The following is a 19,230-nucleotide window of genomic DNA, read 5'->3' on the forward strand; positions in this document are numbered from 1 at the left end:
ATCTGTTATTTTTGTACAGCCTATATAATTGTAAAGTTTAGTAATTGTAATTACAAATTTGATATGTAAATTTACAAGTTAAGCTATTTTTTGATAAATGGTTTGTAATATTATAAGTTCAATATAATTTTTTAGAAATTTAGAATAGCCTGTAACATTTTTTAAGTTTGTACTTGATAAATAAAAAAAGTTTTTAATTTTATGCAAATTCTTTATTCGGTGCATCGACTGATCTGAACCGTAAAAAACCGAAATTTTGGTTCACCAAATCGAAATAACCATAAACCAAAGTAAGAAAATTTAGTTTACGAATTTAAGGAGTGGTTTGCTTTAGTTTAGGGAATGTACATCAAACCGAACCAAACTGAACCACGCACACCCCTACTCTTGTCCCACCCATATCGATCCCTCTCACACATAGTGTCTCTTTCTATGCACCCTTTCATAAATACTCTCAACTTTCAGTTAACCATTATAACTAGAATTCATTACTAGTATCCCATGAATATGAGTTCAAACTACAATTTTTTTACATAAAATAATGTAAAATAATAGGAATCACTTGTGAAGCCTGTTTGATCTTTGGTTTGATTTTAAAAACATTGCATACATATACAAAAGGTTTCTAGTACACATGCTTGAAACATAACCTGGGAACTTGTATAAATACTTCCTTAAATCAATGGCTATACTGAATTACATACATCCTTATAATTTTGTTTCTACTGTTAATCTAAGTGCTTAGGATAAAGAAATGACATCCTTAAGCTTCTCCCAGCTATTGGAGTGGTAGATCCTCAAATAAATTATGAGAAAATGGTATCTCCATTTGATAAAATCAAAAATAATTATGGAGTTTGGTTTCTGTAGTCGAGTCACAATTGATGCAGCCTAAACAATCTATATATGAGCAGCAAGGAGTTCATTCCAAGTGTCTGGGATACCGGGTAAACACCAGTGCAAGCAATCATTGGCACCCTTTGTCGCCTTAACACTGTACCGTGACATGTGAGCCTCATCCCTTAGCTCAGACAAAGCAGTAACATCTAACAGTTTTACTTTTGTCCCCTTGACAGCACTCCACACAACTGCATCACTTGATTCGTTTTGTGAAACTCCGGTTCCTCCTGTCAATGGAGTAGTATTATCACAGTTACCTCCACTATTCCAGTCTCCGTTACGGAAATGCCTTGGTGAGATGGTCCTAAAGATAGCTACTAGTCGGGGATGAGAAGCAAGTTGTGCGTCCAGCCAAGTGACAATACTATGTATAGTAAAATTCTTGGCGTTCCAAATTTCTGCAAGTTTTTGATCTTGGAGGGGCTTCCCATCTACATACATCACCCAACGGTTTGCATTAATCTTCCCTCTATTCCAATGATGTCCTGTGTTGAGAACCAACACATCAAACCGATGGAGGAATCGTCTCAAGAAAGCTGGTGCGCGGTCTAAATGCATTGCAACATCAGTGGTTGGATTGGTGCTGTTCAAGGGCTCAAGGTCTGCAAGGCTTGCTGACCAGTAGTATAAAATGGTAGTATTGGTGTTTGAGAACCGGTATGCCCACCCATCAGGACGAACAGCTCCACGCGCCTTCACAAGACCATATTCTGCCCCCACATTCTCAACATCTAACCTCCATTCCCCACCAGTAGCCATGCACATCAAAGATTGAAATTGTTGCCTGCCCAACGAATCTCCTATAAATGCAATTGTTTTATCCCGCATCCTGGAACGCAAACATAGAAAATATTATTCCATATAATACAAATCACATGAAACGACACAAAAGCTGATCTTCTTTTGAAAAGAGTTGGATTTAGTAGCAATCATTACCTCCAAAGAAATATGTTAGCCTCCTCTATTTTTTCAGTGTCAACTCATCATCGCTTATCGCAAACTAAGTTGTATTGCATGGCCTACTCATGCAACAAATTTTAAGAGATTGTGACAATAAGTAAGCTAATATCCAGTTGAATGATGACACCAAACTCCCTTAGGAATGTAATGATTTTTTTCCTTTCCTTTTTCATCTTTTATTTTAGAAAAAGGAGGGGCTTGTGTTGTTACTGTTTGTATTACTAATTAGAGATATAATATAAAGAAAATGGAGAAACCAACCTTTTTAGGAATTGAGTCGATTCAAACTCTGCCATTTTGCAATTCTCAGGCTCCCACCTATACCCCTCAAAGGAAAAATCAGTTCGTTGAGTCAGTCTACATGCCCACATTTCTGACAACCATTGTTTACATCCAAAACCAGAGTACAATGGTCGCTTACTATCTGGCACCCATCTACCCTTGGCATAATTGCAGGCTGCAATTTTAACACATGTACACTCTTAAAAATGAAATGCACTTGAAGAAGCATTTATACGTTAATTTTTTATGTTAATTTTGAAAGCCAAACTGAACTGCATTAACCAAAATATAGCAATTTAATACAATACTTTGATCTAATCCTAATAATGTTACCCCTATTCATGTCAGTAAAAGGAAATACTCCCTCGGGATTAGACCAAAGTAAGTCAGACTAACCTTTCACTTCTCTTCATTGGAACTTCAAAAACTATGTTAATTAATGAAGATTAAGGGAGTATTTCCAAAGAGTGATTGCTGCCTTATGAGAATATATCAGAACATGTTTTTTTAGGAATGTCAAAATATGTTTAAATGTCAAAAAAAAAATTAAGTTCAATTGTATAAATGCTTATTTAGAAGTTGACGTATGTAACTAATCAAAAGCTAAAGTTCAGGGATATAAAATGCATTCGCCATCTTTTTAATGTAATTTCAATTGGACCATGGATCTTAACAGAAGTTTAAATTCGAGCATAAGCATTAGTAGTATGCCTAGAAGGACGAAGGATAAAAAGAACTGTTCTTTACGAAACAAATCGCAAGTGGATTTGTAATTTTTATGGTGAAAAAGATAAGAATTTTGCACTAGAGTGACAGTTCATTTACTAAAAATAGGCGGGGAAGAAATTGGAGCTTACAGGAAGGCTAAACATGAAGCCAAACTTCATTGTGTCCCACTCATTGAATCTAAGGTGATGAACTAAATTAACACCGATATCTACTTTTCTCACACCTTTACTTTTTACGTTGTTTTCTTATAATTCTTCTTTGCAGGTTTTATTGTGACAAATGGTTTGAAGGAGAAAAAAGTAGACTGCATCCTCATATGGATGAGGTATCTACCGAAATAATATAAAGATTTAGAAGAATATTTTTCAGTAAGAAGTAAGAACAACCTAATTTCTCCTTTGTCAAAGAAATTGGGAGTATTTATTTCGTTATTCAATAGATTAAATCCAACGCTTGAGGAAGACATGGTTTTGTTCACAATTATTTTCGTATTTTATGAAGTAGCTCACAATATTATGATAAGAGGACAAAAATGTGGGATGTTATTGGAGATAAATTTGGAAGCATGGAAGAAATAAGTGTTCTTGAGTTTGCTAACCTTACTTTGGGATGAATTGGAATTAGAGTCCATATTGTTTTGTTGAAGATGAAAATAAACAATTAGGAAAGAGCAAAGCCAATTGAAAGAAAATGCAATAAACCTTATTGTCTTATTTATATTGAATTGTATTATATTTTTCTTATGATTGTGAAACTTTGATAATATTAATTTCAATTGTGGTTACGGAACTCATAGACAACTTATTGTTTGTTATGAATTTAAATATGACTTAATCACCAAAAAATGCCAAACCTATACGTCTTGTGTCAATTATAGCCAAACCTTTAAAAATCACCAGATTTAGCCAAACCTTATATGTTCTGTTTCTTTTTTAGCCATTTTTGAATCGAACCGGTTTTTATGACATCGTGTCGTCCACGTCACCGCCAACTAAGAAATTGGCTGGCATGATTGCTGAAATATTTAAATAAGGTTTGGCTATAACTGACACAAAATGCATAGGTTTGGTATTTTTTGGTTAATAAAACTAATTTTAAAATTAAATAATTAAATGATTAATTATATTATAATAAAATTCATATATATTTAAAAAATTCAATAAATATTTTTTACATATTTGATAGATATATAATTAATTTAAATTCTATTAAAAACAAAAAATGTCATATTCGTCTCAATTTTTTTTTTAAATTCCAGTCGTCGGTTCTTTGACACCGCCACCGTTTAAGACCCAATTGTTCGTCTTCCAACGAACAATCTGAGAGTAATATACACAACAAACATGCGACATTGTTCATAATTCAACTATACACATATAAATATAAAAATAATCACTGAATAGACTGCTTATTTAAAGGACGAGTGTAATTATTTTCTCATTTTTTTTTTCTTTAAAAAGTGAAGCTCATTGTGGTGTAATCAATATATATCATGATGTTTATAAGTATAAACGCATATATTTTTTTACTCGGCATAGCCAAAAACTTACCTTAATTTACACATAACTATTTTATTTATTATCTAAATGCAGTCATATCAAGATCTCAACAACATTAAAAATAATAAATCAAATTCAAAATCATCATGAACATTAAATCCTTTGACCAAATTGAATTCAACATTAATTTATAAGTAATACATTAATTTATTTTTTTAATTACATATTCATTAAAATATATATTATAAATATAAATTTATTAGATTTAATTAGGTTTAATAGAAAATTAAAATTAATTAAAATTAGTATTAAATAGGAAATAGTAATTATTTTTAAATATATATAAATTTCATAAATGATATAATTAATTTACTAATTATTAAATTTAAAAATTGGCTTGAATTTAAAATTAGGTTTATTCAACCAAAAAATACCAAACCTATTTTTTTTGTGTCAGTTATAGCCAAACCTTATTTAAATATTTCAGCTGACATGTCAGCCAATTGCTTAGTTGGCGGTGATGTGGACGACACGGTGTCAGAAAAACCGGTTCGATTCAAAAATGGCTAAAAAAGAAACAGAACATATAAGGTTTGGCTAAATCTGGTGATTTTTAAAGGTTTGGCTATAATTGACACAAAACGTATAGGTTTGGCATTTTTTGGTGATTAAGCCTTTAAATATTGAGTATCTCTTAAATTACTTTTTCATAAATTACTATAAATGTATATTAATTCATTTGCATTAAAATATGTTTTTTATCATTAAAAATTGAAATAAATAAAATGTTGTAATTTTTAATATTTAAAAAATTCGCCAATATTTTTGTTATTAACAAGTTTTTTTTACGTTTCAATTTCCGATATTTGGATCAGATTGTTTCGTGATATCCGTTTTCATTTTCGTGCAGCCTTGATCAAATATAAATAGTGTGAATAATACATATTAATGCATAACACTTCTTAATGATTTATGATATAATTTAATAAGAAACTTTTAATATTGATATAGATGGTGGAATTGACCAAGATCATCTGTATAGGTATCTAGACAGTTTGTAATCTCATCAAAAACATTTAATTTACAATTAATATGTTGATAATTTAATAAATTTAAGAATGCATTTTTAAAAATTAATATTTAAGCTTCCTTAATATGGCTCATATATTTTAATGCATAAATTTTATTTTATTTTTAGCAACCTATGGTATGATTTAAAAATTACATTCATATTTAATATAAATAATGAAATTGACTCTAATCATTAGCATATAATCAATAGAGTTTCAATATGGATGAGATTATATCATTCAAAAAGAATTACACGTTTATAACGTTTATAACGTTTATACCGTTTATTGTCTCATATATTCCTATTTTCTTAACATTCATTTATAATTTTAAATTGAATAAATAAATATAATAAAAAAATTGAAAGTGTCTGCTAGTTACGCAAATATATATCAGACAAAAATTACATAGAATGAAGTAGGAAATTATATCTACCTTTCATCTCGGCAGAAGACATCCTATCTCCATCAGTATCTTCCCTTTCAAGTGCTACTGAGGAAGTAAAATTCTTTGGTGACTCACTAGAGCTTCTCTTTGGGCTTTCCATTTCTTTTGAAGTTACAGAATGAGATGCTTTTCCTTTAACATTCTCCTTTGAATTCGAAGACACAGAAGAAAGCGAATCTTTTAGGGAGGCAACGAAAAAGTCTAAGCCACAAAAAAAAGAGTGATTAAAGCCAATACAGTCAGCAACCTGATGAAATTTCTTCATTTTATTAAAAATTCATCACTAGGACAGATGAAAGAAGCATCCTTTTTTAACATTGTATGAAAAGGAAGTTAAACTTGGTGGAATGCTAATTTATCCTGATTATACCCTTCAAAAAACAGAACGTTCTCAAACTTGATTTTTCAAGAAAAGAAACATACAAATTGGTTTAAGTCGGGGAGTCTTATTTATTTACAACACATTTTGAAGCATATTAGGTTTGAAAAGGAAAGAAAACAACGCGTTGAAAGTAATATTGAGTCCATGTCCATGGAAAACCAGCATATCAACAAGTCCTTATGCAACATTTCAATGAGAAATTAATATTTTTAGGATATAGCATTGTATTTGGAACATATGAACCAAGGAATACATTTCTTTTACCAACGCATCTCTCCCCGACGGTCAGTGAATATTAATCTCGTTAAGTTTGTAGGACAAGTGAGGCATTCATGTAGAAACAAACCTTTCCAAAACTCCTATTTCAACATATTACATACATCCTTGTCATTTAATTTTCCATTTAATGTAACGCTAAGAAATAACTAAATACACCCAAATGTTGTTGCCGCATCTTCTAGCTTTGGCATATCAAACACGAACCGGTGCTCTAAGCAACTTACATAGTCCTACGGCGACACTAATTCAACTTATTTTATACCCAAAAACATACTATTAAAAGTGATTGTGAAACTAAAAGCTAGAAATTAGGCAACAATCCCTATTAAAGATTCATCTGTTTAGATCCTAACTAAGGTGAAGAAAAGCAAGGGTTTAAGGAGTGTACCTGAAGAGAGAAAGGTAAGGTGGTCAAAGAGATTCTTCTGGCGAGCCCAAAGAAAAATGGTGGCAAACCCAAGAATCAGCAGAGTAATGGATACGTATCTGCCGCTCAATCTCACGTAATTTGTGGGTTTCATCTCAAATTCAACCCCACTGTTTCGTTTTTGATTTAAGTTGAAATTGCAGCCTTGGTTCAACACAAACGACGGTGAAAATTCAATGAACAGCACAAAAATGCTGTAATCTCAAACACAGAGGTTGGGACTGGGCAGTGTGGTTTGTGTTTTTGAAAGAGAGTTGAGAAATGTGTTCGTTGTTTCATATTTGGATCTGATTGGAGAGATCTGTTCACAACAACACATCTTTTCTTCATACTTCACCACCTGTACTCTGCGCAAGGATAATCCTGTCATTTCGCAAGTTGATGGTGATACTCACGCTTTATAAAATATCACTACTGTATCCCACTTCTACACCTCCTCCATCCGTGTATTCCTCAAACTATTTTTTTTTATTTTTATTTTAATACAAAAATAAACCTCAATTTACGGATTAGTGGTTAAAATACCGAAAAAATTAGGAAAAATACTCTTTTTTAAAAAATAATATGATTTCCTACCTCAAGAAGGAAAAAATAGAAAAAATACCTCATCCTTTTACTATAATTATTTTTTTACTCTAAAACATATTTATATTATAATTATACCTACTTTTTATTATTATTTTACTCTAATCATATACCATCTGTCACTTTTTTTCCCTTTCTCTTTCTTCTTCTTTCTCTTCTCTGCTTTCTTTTTTTCGCTATTTTTTTTCTTCTTCTTCTTCTTTTTCTTCTTCTTCTTTATTCTTATTTTCTTCTCATTTTTATTCTTTTTTTCGTCATCGTTCCTTCATCGATCCGCCGTCGCTCCGCCATCGTTTCGTCGTCGCTCCGCCGTTCTTTCATATTTGATTTTAGCGATTTTTTTCTTAATTCGTGGTGATAAATACAATTTTTATTAACTTTCAGATTTAAATAAATTAATCTTGATTTTTTTAACTTTAGATCTAAAAATCTGCATAAAAAACGATGCTATGATGAAAAAAAACAATTTTCTGCACAAAAAACGATTTTCTTCAAAAAAAAACAGCATCTGATTATCACTGCATTATCATGACATTATCATAAAACTAAAGAGAAAATATATTTTTTATAAAAAAAGTCTGATTATCATATGAGTATCACTGCATTGTAACACTATGATAACTAGATGATAGTGAAGTATGATAAAGTTATGATAATTGAATGATAATGTATGTGAAAATATAATTACAAAAAATTCATGATATCAGCAGATGATAATTAAATAATAAAATTATGATAATAGTATGATAATATGATAACTATATGGAAAACAAATTACATAAAATTTATAATAACTAGATGATAATGAAGTATGATAAGGTTATGATAATTGGATGATAACGTACGTGAAAATATAATTACAAAAAAATTCATGATATCAGTGATAACCAGATGATAATTAAATAATAAAGTTATGATAATAGTATGATAATATGATACTTGTATAGAAAAAAATTACATAAAAATTATGATAATGACATGATAATAATCTGCTACATACGATATTGATAATGACATGATAATAAGATGACAATGCAATATGATACATTGATAATTACATGATAAGGTGAAACTGCGATAATGATATGATAATGTAATACTGTGATAATCATATGATAATATGATATTGTGTTTTGTCTAATATTATCCAGCAATATCATCGCATTATCATATTATAATTTGCAATTTACGATACTGATAATGGCATGATAATAAGATGTCAATGCAATATGATACACTGATAATTACATGCTCAGGCGAAGCTATGATAATCATATGATAAGGTGATATAATGATAATCATATGATAATGTGATACTGTGATTTGTCTAATATTATCCAGCAGTATCATCACATTATCATATAATAATATGATACATATGAAACTGATAATGATATATTGATAATTATATGATAAGGTGAAACTGTGATAATCCTATGATAATGTAGTAATGTGATAATCATATGATAATATGATTTTGTCTAATATTATCCAGCAGTATCATCACATAATTATATAATAATCTGCTACATACGATACTGATAATGACATGATAATAAGATATCAATGCAATATGATACACTGATAATTACATGCTAAGTTAAAATATAATTATAATAATATAAATAATAAAGTAATAATTTATTAACATCATAATATATAACTAATATATATTTGTTATAAATATATTTTATAAAATTCAAATTATTATATTTAGTACATATATGATAAATCCTCTATCAATATGATAAGATATTAAATAAATAGTAGCACTTAATTTAAAATTAATAAAACATTTAATATTTTAATTAAAAAAATTATTTATAATTAATAAAGAAAAAAAGTTTTGAACAAATAAAAAAAATGCCAACAAATAATTTAAAGAAGAACAAAATAAATGACAATCAGTGGTCGCATATGTAAGGAAAGAGAGAATAAAAAGAGAGAAAGGGAAAAGGAAAGCATCTATATGTGTAAGATGTGTCAGAGAAAGAGAGATGAAGAGAGAGTAAAATCACAAATAATTATGACACGGAGAGTAAAACTCTAGAAAAGTTAAAATTATGATGTATTTGTGCTAACTTTTTCTTTTTGAGGTATAAAACCCTATTATTCTTTTATTTTAGGTAAATTCCTAAATCTCTCTAAAATACCCGTATTAAATAAAAGGTTCGGACAGTGGGATGTCAAAACTAACCTCTCTGAGATTTACCTAAATAATCAGGCTCTCTCTCTAAAGGATAGCCAGGTTCCCCTAAAGAATGGTCGGATTTTATCGGGAGTTCTCTCGTTATCCTAAAAAAAACACGTGAACATGTACTTATATACAGTATATTGGTTGCTTTCAAAAACAAAATACACAATATAACGGCCCTTTTAATTCTTTTTCTTTAAAAACCCTTCTAATTTTTATTTTCTTTAAACTAAAATTATATATTTTATTTTATTTTTTAAGATAATATCATAAAACTTCACCAACTTTACATGTTTTTTTAATTTAATTACGTTTTCTAAAAACTTCTCATTAACATACACCAACTTTCATTTTTTTCCCAAATTCATACACGGTGCTGACGTGACACTCATTCATTGGTGCAATTTGCTGAGGTGTAAGTTATTTTTAACCAATAGATGAGTGACGCGTCAGCACCGTGTATGAATTAGGAGAAAAATAAAAGTTGGTTGTTTATGAGAAGTTTTAAAGAACATGACTAAATTGAGAAAACGTGTAAAGTTGGTGAAATTTTATGACATTAACTCTATGTTTTATAACACTCAATTTTGACTACACCTCTTATTATATACTTCCTCTGTCCCACAAAAATAGACAAAATTGCTCAAGACACATAAAAAAATTCACCACCTGTACTCTGCGCAAGGATAATCATGTCATTTCGCAAGTTGATGGTGATACTCACGCTTTATAAAATATCACTACTCTATCCCACTTCCACACCTCTTCCATCCGCCTATTCCTCAAACCATTTTTTATTTTATTTTAGACAAAAGACACATAAAAAAAACCCTCCGAATTTATCCAAAAGTATAAAACAGTTCTTTAACTTATTTTTAGTACAAATAAATTCTTGTAGTTTCGGGGCCGACAGGTTTGTTCTCAGTGAACGGGGCCTGTTGGCGGTGATTTACGAACCGGCGGTTCGGTACTGACCGTAATTTCGGGGCCGGTGGTGGTGTAGGGGCTGGCGATAGTTTCGGGGTTTCGAACTAGGTTTTAATTAGATTAAATTTGATTTAATTATTTTTATTTAATTTAATTGGGTTTTATTGATTTAATTATACTTAATTAGGTTTTATTAATTGAAATTTAATTAATTGAGTTTGATTAATTTAATCATATTTTGATTAGTTTAATGGTGTTTTATTGAATGAATTAAATTGATTTAATCATATTGTAATTTTTAATTGAAAAAAGAAAAACATTAATCTAGTGTGCCCGCTGTCGTTTGTTCCGGGAGTGTCCGGTTACGGTAGTTCAATTTTTAATTGATTTTAATAAAAAAGATTAATTAGAATTAATGAGGAAGATGAGAGTAAAATAATATAAAAAAATTATAAATATAAAATCGGTAAATATTTCAAAAATAAAGGGTATCTTTGAACCATTCCTGAGGGTGAAATAATACAAGAAAATAATAAATATGAAATTAGTAAGTATTTAAAAATTTGAGGATATTTTTGGACCTTTTCTTACTATTACGTCACCAAGTTAACGTCAGTTAGTCAAAATCATGGACGGAGGGTGTTTTTGTTCGATTTTAGAACTATGAGAGTTTATTTGAGCCAAAAATAAGTTAAGAGTCTGTTTTGTACTTTTGGATAAATTTGGAGGGGTTTCTTTTGTATCTTTTGCCTTTATTTTAATATAAAATTAAACCTCAACTCTTCGCATACTACCACATGAACATGTACCTACCACAGAGTGATTCGATTGATCACAAGTGTTGACACTAAGCATGAGACTTGAATAATTTAGGTTCGAACTTTATATCCCATAAAATGGTATTTATTGAAAGTATTTATCGATGAGTTGTTAAAAGGCCCGTGTAAAATAGAAGGTTCGGACAGTGAGACGTCAAGGATACCCTCCCTGAGAGTTTATCCAGATAGTCAGGCTCTGTCCCTAAAGGATAATCGGACTCCGTCCCTAAAGAGTGGTCGTACTCCGTCAGGAGTTCTTTTGTTACCAAAAAAAAAACACGTGAACATGTAATTATATACAGTACAGTGGTCCTCTTAATTCTTTTTCTTTAAAAACCCCTCTAATTTTTATTTTCTTTAAACTAAAAATGTTAGATTTTATTTTCTATAAAGTTCAATTCTGACCGCACCCCTAGCTAATTATATACATGACATCTTAGTTGTTCCTGATGGATACAATATAAGCACCAGACTCTCACAGGAGAAGCAGAACACTAACCTAGAGGTTATACTTGATAGGTCCCTAACCCATTATGAACCTCTACTCGCATCAACAGTTAGAGCAATCAAATAACACCAATATCCTATGAAATCAGGGATAAGATTGAACTTAAATCAATCTCAACAAGAAAATGAATTCGAATGAAGAGCAAGACTCACACTACAACACAATGATTATACGATTATATAAGGAAATGCCTAGATCAGGTACAATTCATATTCACTTTTTCTACTGTTATTAGCTGACTCCATCCAGGATCTGACTTAGACATTAGAGGTTGTTCGAGCCAATACCGGCTCGAATCCTTCGAACCTATTTTATCTTGACAGGTTGGAGTTCAGTTCAGACCAATCATCATCAAAACCATCATTTGGCGCCGTTTGTGGGAAACGATTATTTTTTTCTGAGATAAAAATTCAATTTTAGCTTTGAGGTCGGAATGGATAACAAAGAAGAACCACCGCCACCAGGAGTGGTCGTAACAACCGGAGGACTACCCATGAGCACTGGCCCGATCCTTACACCTGTCTCAACCAATGGAGGAATCAAAGTGATCGCACTAGTATCAAACGAGATATTACCAATAACTAGCGGAGTTGCATACGACACCACACCACCACAAATCATCAAAGGTATTTGTCACGACCCAAATTCTACCCTAATATAAGTCACGACCGGCGCTAGAGAATGAGAATGGTTGTTCCGAAACCCGTAGCAAGCCTAGAACCTCTAGAAATCTTTCACAAATATTGTTATTGGAACGTACCCCGCGTAGGATCAGTTTTCAGAAAATACCATTAAAACTTTTCTCTTTTAACGCAAACACATTTCTGAAATATACATATAAGCGAAGTCTGGTTTTCAGAAGTACTGGTTGGATAACCTCGTTATCTCAACCCTTGCTTCCTTCTGAAAACCTGGCGTGGTGATCACTAACTAGGAATTTATTTTTCGCTTGCCTTAACACACAGGCAGCCCTGTTCCCAACCACACGCCACCGTTAATATGTTTAATAAAATAATGCGGACACCTTTTTATCTCGCAACGGTTGTATTAAACATATTAAAATACACAGCGGACCGGTTACACATAGCCGGCGTATATAAAAAATACTGTCTTTGACCCTCACAAAAACACACGAGGCCGACTCGGTAACTAAATACAATATGCCACTAAGCAGTCACCCAAAAGGTACATACATGCACTAGATCCTATCAGAGTATCTAAACCAGTGTTTTAAAAACCGGACCGGACCAGCCGGTTCAACCGGTTAAACCGGTGACCGGAGGTTTGGTCGGTTCAATTCTCACTAAGAACCGGATTTGTAGTTAAACCTCTTTAAACCGGAAAAAACCGGACACTTATCAAACCGGTTGAACCGCAAAAACCGGCCGGTTATCTTTGTTTCTTCTTAATTTTTACAGATCTTGTATCTACCCGATTTAATGGTGGTTTCAAAAATATTGCAGCAATAACTCATCTTCTGGAATCTCATGTAAATAATCCACTCTTTTATCTCAAGAAACAAAATGAAACCCTTAAATGTTTATATGGAAGAAAATGAAAAAAAAAAACGAGAAATGAAATATAATGGAAGGAGATGTTATTTTTATTTTATGCAATCGATATTTGTGTATGTACAGCAAAAAGATATGTAAGAATTAGAGAAAGTAAAGAATGAGGAAGACGAAAAAGAAAAGAAACAAAATTAAAGAGAAGTTATGAAGTTGGTTTGGTGGAGAAGAAATGATATACAAAAATTAAAAATTTAAAAGTAAACGTAATGATGATGAGAAGAAACTTTGGAAAGAGGAAAGAAACATGGTGGGACCTTAATTTCAAATGAAAAATATATAAATAATTAATATTTAGTCAATTCTTTTACCAACACTGCTCAAGGCTGTCAGATAGCAAGATAAACATTTAATGCAATTGAATCACTGCTCTTTTAAATTAATCGGTTCAACCTGCAGTCAAACCGGTTGAACCGTGAACCGGCGATTTTACTGGTTCTGTCGCCGGTTCGGTTTTTAAAACACTGATCTAAACAAAAGATTAGTGGCACGGCTGCTGGCATATTTCACTTATACTGTTGCAGCGTACTAAGAGTACAAAATCCTATTTACATTACCAAAGAAGAGCTTTCCTGAAGAAGGGATGTGGAAGCTCGACTAACCTCAAAACCCATTACCTGAAAATGGGGAAACAATAACGGGGTCAGAAATATAAATATTTCTGAGTGAGTAAACAGTTTACAGGTAAATACCAAAATCACATCATATATATAATATATATATATATAAAATATATATATATATATATATATATATATAAAATATTACCAATTTATCGATCCATCTGAAACCCTAGTCCACAACTGTCCTTACGGACACACTCTCATTACGAGCTCAATGATTACAGACTAAGGACCGTGAACTGAATCACTGCCGTCCACTTCTGTATATCTGGTACCTGGACCGTAATCAGAAACTGCCATCATGGTTTGATCCGCGACCGTAACCGTATTACTCCCGTCTCAGGGTTTACCCGTTAAGTCAGGGCATTCACTTTCTCAATGACTTAACATGACGGACATACCTCTATACCTTGACATAAGTACATCTAGAATCGGTGTCGGTGATCACGCAACCCTATTGCTGCCCAATAGGTAGCTCGTTCCAATGGACTTTTCTTGGCTAAGTTATACTACTGCAATTTATGGATTTAAAATAATTGAATACTGATATTCAAAAGTAAACACATAAACTCACAGTACTGCTAAGTTACTACTTAGCACCGTCGTATGTGTGATAGACTCCCCTGAGTCCTGGTCTGACTGCTGGACAACTAGTTGGCTCAAACATACAAAAAACACAATACAAACATCAATACTTGTTTATGGTATAAACATCTAGGTCCTGAAACCTAGGTCCAGACAAATCATATAAACATATAACACATAACATGTATGGTCTTTTTATTTTTTTAAAACCATATAGATCGTTTTCACCTCGAGAAAATGTTTTGACTTCTCTCTAGAAGTCATTTTAGGTATAGCAATACCTAATTAAAATCATTTACTAGTATTGACTTGATTCCCAAAACAATTCACAGTAGAATACTAATTATTTAGCAACATCGTTGGCTAATTCTGTTAAACCGGTTAAACGTCGACTTTAACTATTTTAAAATAGTTTTTAAACGTTTAACTTTACTTTTAATCTCATTTTAAAAGTATATAGGTTTATTTTTAAAGCTCTTTTCATTTTAATTTTAAAAACAAATATCGTTTTCTGGTCAACGAAACTACGTCGGACCCATAGGGCAAAAGTCCCCCTCTCGTTTGGCATCGGACCTGCTGTGCATGGTACAGCAGGTCGCTGCACGAGCGTGCAGCCATCAAGTTGCACGTTCGTGCACCTTATTTGTTGCACGTTCATTCAGCCGTGTTTCCACCCCTAAAAACACGAGTTCCGGGGCGTTTCAGACGTGCTTGGAACGCCCGGAACGCTGCAAACGTGTTATCAAATGTCCAGAATCACAAAAATACAATCCAAACGTAATTCAGACGTATATTTCAATCGTTCGATTCGGTAACCGTTTATAAACGAATATATATTCGAAATATATCGAATATATCGAAGTAAACGTTTAATATGGGATTAATACCTCGATTACTTGAGTAATCGTCGAAGAAACAGAGTTAGAATCGAGAAACAGTCGGATCGGAGCGAAACCTAAGTCTCGCCGTCGCCACTATGAGCTAAGTAGCTCAATATCATTTGTTGAGATGAAGCAAATGAATCCTGGGATATAATCTGAGCCCTAATTGACATATATATATTAATGGTTAATGTGTTCTTTAGTACTGGCTCAATCATGCACTTTAAACCAACTTCTAAATTAGTCGTTCGTAGCCCAAACGGGAACGACTTCCGAATTTCGTGAAAATTTACCCAAAAATCTAATAAAACATAAAAAGAATAAAAATATAATTCATCCGACTTTTATTTTATTTTTAATAAATCATTTTCGATTTATTAGGCCTATATTGACCACGCTTGATAAAATTTCTACTCCCAATTTTTATCAAATTTTCACGATAACCTTTTTAAAATATTTCACGAATATTGACACCAAAAATATTCGCACGAGACTTATGAATTATTCTACACTCAATTCATAAGTTTACATTATCCCCGTTAACTATATAATTATCCAAATTTAAATCTCCAAAATTTAAATTTGAAATTATATTACCACAATATACTTTTAGGGACACTTGTAAATTAAATTTCTTTAAATTTAATGTACGTACTCCTGTCTAATAAAATATTAGACACGTGACAATATTTTATCCCTTAAAATTACGGGATATTACAGTATTAATGGAGGAAATCTCACGGGAAACACAGCTTCACCGTGGGGATACTACACTTCCTAGTACCAAATGCCTATGGCGTATCAGCAACCAGCAAGAGGATGGTATCCGAGATACTATCCTTGGACTCACCCTAACTATGAAGGGTATTAGAGGCTTGTCCATCCCATCCCTTTTCCCTCCTTAGACACAGAGGGAACAATGACGTCGACGACACAGGTTCCTCCGTATATACCCCTAGGGACTCCCTTACCGCCACTTTATCATGAAGCGGTGATGAAGAGTATCAATGAATTTCAAGATCACCTGGTTTGATTGGCTAGAGAACAAGCCGAATAAGGGGGAAAAGGGTAAGCAGACACATAACGATGATCCTGAGAGGAGAGGAAGACTCGAAGCATCTGCCCCGAAGAAAAAAGGAGGCACAAGACAACCCCGCAAAGGCCAGTCTGAGCCTACACCTCGAAGGAAGGACAACATAACAAACAAAGATGAAGGACCAAACTCTAGAAAAGTAGCTGACACAAAAGTCCCTTAGAGTAACAAAATCCACATAAACGAAGAGGAAGAGTCTAGTGGAAAAAGAGTCCTAGAAAAGCGAAACAAAGATGCAGAAAGTCATTCCTCCAATAGGAGAAAGGAAGCTGAAGAGAGGAATAACATTGACAAAAAAATCAAGAACACCATGAAGAAATACTAGAAGGAAGAGAAGGGAACAGATGATGACCGAGAGGGTAAAGACTCGCCCCTCAAAGCAGAAATACATCTGGTAAGATTTCCTTCACATTTCAGATTACTAACCTTTGACTCTTTTGATAGGACAAGAGACCCGAAGAGCCACTTTCGAAATTCAAGACGCTCATGATACTATAAGATGTGACAGCTCTCATGCTCTGTAGAGTGTTCCCTGTAACACTAAAGAGGTTGGCACAGAAGTGGCACTCTTACCTCAAGGCAGGATCAATCGCCTGCTTTTCTAACTTAGCCGTAGCTTTTAAAGCAAGTTTAGAACAAACATCCCTATGCAAAAAAGCTCCAGTGACTTGAGGAAGGGCAAATAAGGAGAGCATGAGACCTTGAAGAACTTCGTCAAAAGATTCAACAAGGAAGGAGTCCAAATCAAGAATGTGAACTATGACACGGCAATAGAAGCAATGAAAATGGGAACTGGATTTGACGAGTTCCGCGATAAAATCTTGATGAAGAAACCAACCACCTTCCAAGATTTGATGCTAATAGCACACAAGTACGTTGAGTTAGATGAGGCACGTAGAACTCTAATGAAGCAACATGAGCCGTCTAAATAAGATAATTCTAGATACCGAGGAAAGAGGGAAGACGACAAGACTCAAACGCAAATATATGGCATAGGGCATAAACCCTATGACTTAACACCACTGAATAAAGCCCCCGTGTACATACTCAGATGGATGAAGCAGAATCAGGTGATGTTCAATACTCTGAGGAAGATGGATCTAAATATTCAAAGAGATAAGAGCAGGTATTACTGTTTTCACGAAGGTTATGGCCACGACACAGACATGTGTTGAGACCTGAAGAGGGAAATAGAACAGCTAATCTAGTCTGGGGTGTTGAAGAAATTCGTTAACAAAAGGCCAGAAGAAAAAAAGAAAAGGAAAGCCCGCAGATAAGGAGGAGCAAAACAAAAATCCCAAGGAAGTGGCAGGAGTGGTGCATGTGATAGACGGTGGAGAGCCCTACAGCAACACCCAACAAAAGAAGAAGAACAAAACAGGGTCTGTGACCATCATTGCAATTGAGAGGGAGATAGTTCAAGAAGTTTCATTCGGGCCAGAAGATGGAGAGCACGTCAGAGGCCCACATAACTACGCGCTAATGATAGAAGCAGTGATAAGAAATCATCTTGTCAAGCGAATCCTAATAGACGAAGGGAGTCCGGTGAACCTTTTAACCCTAGAAGCATTCAAAGAAATGAAGGGGTCAACGAAAAACTTACTAAAGGCCTCTGTCCCCCGCATCAGACTCAGAGGAAACACAATATGTCCAGAAGGAACTGTCAGCTTATATGTAGAATTGGGGGGGGGGGGGGGGAGGGGGGAGAAGGAAGGACCAATCAAAAAGTTGCATGCTCAGTTCAATGTAGTAGACCTACCTCTGGCCTATAATGGAATCTTAGTCAGGCCATTTCTATACCAGTCCAGCGCAATAACCAGTATCAGGTTGCTGGCCTTGAAAATACCCACCTCAAAAGGCACAATGGTTGTCTGGGGAAGCCGAGAGATGGCTAGAGAATGTTGCATGGTGACGACAAAAGAAGATGAGAACCTGTCGATTGAGACATTCCCAGGGAACATAGTAGAGGAAGAGGAGTCGAGTGGAGCAGAACCGGTCGGAGACATGAACGAGCTCTATTTGACTAGGACCAAGATAGTCAAGATGTGAACCGATGTACCAGAGGAAGTAGCAAAGGAAATAACAAAAATACTGAAGACAAATGTCGAATCCTTTCCCACAGAACCAGTAGAGATTGTGGGAATTGATCCCAAGATAGCGTCACACAAGTTGAACGTGAACCCAGAGAACAGACCCATCACCCAAAAGAAGAGGCGATTCATAGAGGAAAGACAGAAAATAATCGTGAAAGAAGTAAATGTGTTGGAGGTGGCAGGATGTATTACCCTAAATAGGTAGCCAATATGGTTATAGTAAATAAGGCGAATGGGAAGTATAGAATGTGCGTCGATTTCACTGATTTGAACAAGGCATGTCCTAAAGACAGGTACCCGCTCCCCAATATAGACCAGTTAGTAGACTCTACGACATGTTATCTTCTATATAGCTTTATAGATGCCGCACAAGGGTATC

The 19,230-nt window shown here is 33.5% G+C and overlaps 1 protein-coding gene across 2 annotated transcripts; it reads right to left on the reverse strand.

Moving 5' to 3' along the window:
* Positions 1–658: 658 nt before the first annotated feature.
* LOC126656346 (protein trichome birefringence-like 14) lies at positions 659–7,289 on the reverse strand. Of its 2 annotated transcripts, none has more exons than XM_050350889.2 (4): positions 6,938–7,289; positions 5,877–6,089; positions 2,122–2,317; positions 659–1,729 (listed from the first exon to the last, which is right to left on the reverse strand). In XM_050350889.2, exons 1-4 carry the CDS (start codon positions 7,068–7,070, stop codon positions 901–903), a joined length of 1,371 nt encoding a protein of 456 aa, XP_050206846.1. In that variant the 5' UTR covers positions 7,071–7,289; the 3' UTR covers positions 659–900. The 2 variants fall into 2 exon arrangements, with proteins under 2 accessions (XP_050206846.1, XP_050206847.1); XM_050350890.2 differs by having other exon boundaries at positions 5,877–6,033; positions 6,938–7,027.
* Between the last annotated feature and the right edge of the window lie 11,941 nt (positions 7,290–19,230).

The sequence above is a fragment of the Mercurialis annua genome, linkage group LG7 (assembly GCF_937616625.2).
Source record: "Mercurialis annua linkage group LG7, ddMerAnnu1.2, whole genome shotgun sequence".
NCBI lineage: Eukaryota > Viridiplantae > Streptophyta > Magnoliopsida > Malpighiales > Euphorbiaceae > Mercurialis > Mercurialis annua.

What these genes read in the sequence shown, in the direction of transcription:
- LOC126656346 (XM_050350889.2), bottom strand. Translation starts at nt 7,070, where the DNA reads ATGAAACCCACAAATTACGTGAGATTGAGCGGCAGATACGTATCCATT. An exon ending in CCTTACCTTTCTCTCTTCAG is followed by an intron (nt 6,090 to 6,937) that starts GTACACTCCTTA and finishes TTTGTGGCTTAG; the next exon opens with ACTTTTTCGTTGCCTCCCTA. An exon ending in GTCTTCTGCCGAGATGAAAG is followed by an intron (nt 2,318 to 5,876) that starts GTAGATATAATT and finishes TTAAAATTGCAG; the next exon opens with CCTGCAATTATGCCAAGGGT.